The sequence below is a fragment of the Vespa mandarinia genome, chromosome 20 (genome assembly GCF_050613455.1).
Source record: "Vespa mandarinia isolate Hongniang chromosome 20, ASM5061345v1, whole genome shotgun sequence".
Taxonomy (NCBI): domain Eukaryota; kingdom Metazoa; phylum Arthropoda; class Insecta; order Hymenoptera; family Vespidae; genus Vespa; species Vespa mandarinia.
Genome location: NC_140829.1, coordinates 2,725,001 through 2,730,000, shown reverse-complemented (window position 1 = coordinate 2,730,000; position 5,000 = coordinate 2,725,001). Strand labels below are relative to the sequence as shown.

The following is a 5,000-nucleotide window of genomic DNA, read 5'->3' as shown; positions in this document are numbered from 1 at the left end:
AAATTTAATCTCTTGAAAATGGATGGATCGTTTTATTTCGAGAATCATTCGTCTAATATGATTTATACGTTATTAATATATATTTTATAGATACCTACTGCCGCCGATAGGAAGAAACTTTATTTCAACGTTGTACAAGGACCGGCAGGAAATCAAACAATTACAGTCGAGGGTGGTGGCGTAAATGCTACAGTAGTTACCGCAAACATCGCAGCGACCAATGGAATTATTCATATTATCGATAGGGTCCTAGGTGTACCATATACCACTGTTTTCGACAAACTAAGAACCGATCCTATGTTGAAGTAAGATTTAATTCTTGATTAAATTAATATATAAATCCATATTACATTGTTTATATAAATACTCGTCGTCTCTTTAACACGTTCTCCGTGCCACGTGTACCACCGGTGGTACACGTTAAACTTGATCTTCAGGCCACTTTCAGGCAGTCATTTTTTTCATTCGTCAAAATATCAAATGGCCTGAACGACAAGTCAGACAAAAATGACGTGGCACGGAACATGTTAACCACTTGCGATGGAAAGACGTGCCACGCACGTCTCTAGATGACTTTTGTTACCAGAACGCCAGCGGCGACGTGTCATACACGTCGTCATACACGTCGTCAGACGATTGTTGCCAATAGAAAAATGACCGTGCAAGGCACGTCAACTGTTTAATGAAATTCTTTACCGAGACACAGTTTCTATAATACTTGCACACACTTCATCGTGTAAAGTTATCAGTATTGATTCCAGATTGTAAAATGAAAAGTAATAGTGAAACCAGTGATATTTATTTGCACAAATAAAAGGAGAAAGTGGATTTGCACTTGATTGTTCTGTCACGTGCAACTGTGAATTTCTTTACACCGCAAGTGGTTAAAAGAAAAAAAAAAAATAATAATAATAATAAGAAGAAGAAGAAGAAGTAAAGAATACCCCGTTCCGTTCGTTTTGTAGTCTAAAAAAAAAAAACAAAATATATAATAACATCGATTGGATTCATTTGTTTACCGATCAAAAGAAAAATATATAATAATTCTCGATCAATCGATCGATCAATTTTACAGCTCCACTTATTTCTTGGGCCAACGACGTGGTTTTAACGAGCAACTTAACGATACGACGAAACGTTTCACTTATTTCGCACCGAGAGAACAAGCCTGGTCCGGTGCCAACATCAGTTATCCGTCTACAATTAAAAAACTTTTCATGCAAGACTTCAGCTATCACGTGAGTATTTCTTATTTCAACGAGAAGAAAAAAAAAAAAAAGAAAAAAATAAATAAAAAATTAAATAAATAAAAATAAAAATTAAATCATTCGAAATACATTCAATAGAGACCCTCATTAGTCAAGCATTAATCGATACACTTCTTTTATAATCGTGCTTATGGAAAAAGAAAAAGAAAAAAAAAAAAATCAAATCATTAGAAATACGTTAGATAAAAGGTATCCTTACAAAGGCCTAATCAATTTCTCTTTTATAATCACATACTCATTCTTACAGACCAAACAAATATTGGAACGACATCTCGTTGTTGCCGATCAAGTATACACGATGGCCAAATTAAGGGAAATGAGTATCAACGATAGTGTCACCCTAACTTCTGCGAGGGATACATTGAAACTTCGCGTAAAGGAATTAACCGAAAGTAAGTAAATATAGTTACTCTTTAATTTTTTTTTTTTTTTTGTTTTTTTTTTTAATAATTATTCTCCCTTTTTTCTCATTCTTTATTCCAATATCCAATCCGTATTCGACGTGTTTCGAGTGTATTTACTTGTTTTCTGCATTATAAATATATATTATATGATAAACTTTTGATTAAAACGTGAAACGAAGAAAGTTCGTTATTATGCAAGCACAGAAAACACGTATACACGTACATAACATACATACATACACGCTTACGTACATAAATAAATAAATAAATAAATGAATGAATACATATAAACAAATAAGTAAACTCTTATGAACTTGTCCATTCTCAAATTGGTACTATTTCAGTACGTTTAGGTGACGACGAAAACTCTATCAATCCAGTGATTTTCGGTGAGTCAGTTAAGTGTTTTGAGAAACGTCGCCGATGAGCGACGACACGTGCTTCTATATTTCGTCCAACTTGCACCCGATATAAATACTACATATTCTACATACATACATATATATATATATATATATATATATGTGTGTGTGTGTATGAAAAAGCGATTTCTTCGTTTCTCGATATAAATTTCATTATTCCTAAACATCAAAATTGCTTTTACTTCGATGTCCCAAAGGAGAATATTTTTCAAAAGGATCTGCAGATTATTTGTGTCTTCGTAAAATCCATTAAATTGATGAATAACGAACGTTAAAAAAAAAATCATGGAGAGACGAAGAGATTCTACGCATAAAAAAAAAAAAAAGAAAAAAAAAAAGGAAAAAGAAAAAAGAAAAAGAAAAAGAAGAAAAAAAGGAAAAGAAAAGAAATTCCGCTTTTTCTTTCTTTTATTACCTTTTCTTTTTCTCTCTTATTTCTATTTTTACTTTCGTTCTTTTATTTATTATTATTTTTCCCTTTTCGTTTCTTCTCTTCGAACAAAAACCTCCGACGAGACATCCTTCATAAATTAACGCGTATAACATACATAACATACTACATACTTATATATGTAAATAGCTATCATATAATTGGTAGTAGAAAAAAAAAAAAAAAAAAAGAAGAAAGTTAATTAGCAATTATCGTCAAATTGCAAAATTGGAAAACGCGAAAGCAATTTTGATTGTGCGATATATATATATATATATATACATTATATATTATATATTATTTATACCATCACGTGTCCTCGTTCGCACATTGACATTTTTATATGTAAATTATATTATACATATATATATATATTACGAAGATCGTAGCTAATTGAAGTACATAAACATTTACGTGCGAAATCTCCCACACACATTTGCAATTGCCAAAAAAAAAAGAATATTATAACTCGATGCTTTTACTCGAAACGCTTTGTATACATATACTTTATATATATATATATATATATATATATATATATATATATATAAATATATATATATATATCAGTGGCCCGTGCTTTTTGCTTAAGTATATATAAATATATTACTTCGTTATTTTTTATTTCTTTTTTTTTTTTATTTTCTTGCTTATTTGAACGTAAGCATTGCACGATTTATAGGTACACCTAATAAGTAAATACCTAATAAGTATAACGGAATCATAATAATCACTGTACGTCAAACCTTTTCTTATCTTTTTTTCTCTCACATCAAAAGACAATAACAGTAGTAAGCAGAAATGAAAGAAATGACGACAATTTTTTTTTTGTTTTCCTTTTTATTTTTTATTCACTTTTTACTTATCGCCATTATTATTTCTCTTTTTCTTACTTTCGTCATCCTTCCAAAGTCATACTTAATGTCAACATTTAATGCTTTCGATATTCGACAAAAAAGAAGTTGTACAATAATAAAACAAAAAATTATGCGTCGTTAATTATTAAATCTTTTTGAAAACAATTTCATTTCTTGATTTCGCGTTCTTTTTCTTTTTCTTTTTTCTTTTTTTTTTTCTTCTTTTTTTTTTCTCCTCTTTTCTTTTCTTTATTACACCTTCGCACAGGCGCACAATCTCGATTCTATCATCTGAAGTATCTATATATTATCATTTACTTGCCATCATCGCTTAGAGTCGCGATGAAACGGGGGGAGAGGGGGGAGGGGGAAGAGCAGAGGGAATTGGGGAGGTCAGCAGGTTGAGATAATGCGACAAATTGGAATACATTGGACGATCTTATTAGATGATAGAGGATATATAGAAGATAATAGGGCCTGCGACAAATTTTCTCTAATTAAAATAAGAGAGATCTTTTTCTTTTTTTTTTTCGCTTTATCTTTCCTTTTATTTATTTATGTTTTTTTTTTCTTTATGCGTTGTACAACCCCCTCCCCCCCCTCACCGAAATAATATGTGCATCCCACCACGTAGGTTGCTATATGAACCTCTTTCTCTGTCTCTCTCTCTCTTTCTTTCTCTCTCTCTCTCTCTCTCTCTCTCTCTCTCTCTCTCTCTCTCTCTCTCTTTCTATATATATATATATTAAAAGCATATCTCGAGCTTTGAATATACACGCATATCGACACATGCAATATCGTCTCTCTTATACGAGTTTTTAAAGGAGGCCAGCCTGCAGCATCAGCAGTTAGCCATCGTCCACTTGAGAGTAAAGAAAAAGAAAAAAAAGAAAAAAAAGAAAAAAAAAAAAAGGAAAAAAAACTATCGCAAATCGCTCTCGAGAGGAGTAATTTCTTGCGCAAGTGTATGTGTGTATTTTGGGGGGGGGGGGAGGCGGTGATGGGAAATAGGCAATAGAGGAGGAGAAGTAAGGAGGAAGGAGAAAGAAGATATTGCGTTTGATACGATAAAAATATAAATTTTTACACACTACTCAAGCAACATTTTGAAACGTGTACGTATTTTTATTAATAATTTTGTTATAGCTTCGATCTCTCTTTCCTTCCTTTTTCTTTTCTTTTTTTTTTCTGTTTTCTTTTTTTTTTGGTCATTTAAACGTTCATACCGTCCCCGCAAAATTATTTTCACTTCGTACGACTTTTTATGTTCATCCATGCCTCGCAATAATTTCTTACCTCGTTTGCTCGAACGATTGAACGTCGATCGAACGAGATATCGACAATTGTAAAACTGTCGCGAATCGTTCATTCGCTTACTCAGTCACGTCCAATTGATCGTTACGATCATTTGTAGTCTGATTGACGTTTCTTATCAAATGCCGTTTTTTTATACGAAAGAAAAAAGAATGGGAGATAAAAAATCGAACATCAAAAATTGTCCAAATCCGATGCCGATCTTAATATCGCGTATATATTAGAAGTGATTTTTTTTTTTTCTTTTTTTTTTTCTTTTCAATGATCAAAATCAACGACGCAATTATTTCCAAAGCTATTCGTAA

At 31.7% G+C, this 5,000-nt stretch overlaps 1 protein-coding gene across 16 annotated transcripts in view; it reads left to right on the top strand.

Annotated features, from left to right (window-relative positions):
- Nucleotides 1-5,000, top strand: part of Fas1 (fasciclin 1 Fas1 domain-containing) — a 363,149-nt gene that overhangs the window by 356,110 nt on the left and 2,039 nt on the right. For 15 of the 16 annotated variants that reach the window (XM_085662992.1, XM_085662997.1, XM_085663000.1 and 12 more), the window contains 4 exons: nucleotides 91-305; nucleotides 1,076-1,238; nucleotides 1,516-1,660; nucleotides 2,017-2,061. In XM_085662992.1, the coding sequence (XP_085519118.1) occupies nucleotides 91-305; nucleotides 1,076-1,238; nucleotides 1,516-1,660; nucleotides 2,017-2,061 (568 nt within the window). The remainder of the gene's footprint in view (nucleotides 1-90; nucleotides 306-1,075; nucleotides 1,239-1,515; nucleotides 1,661-2,016; nucleotides 2,062-5,000) is intronic. The other variant, XM_085663005.1, reaches the window with a different exon arrangement.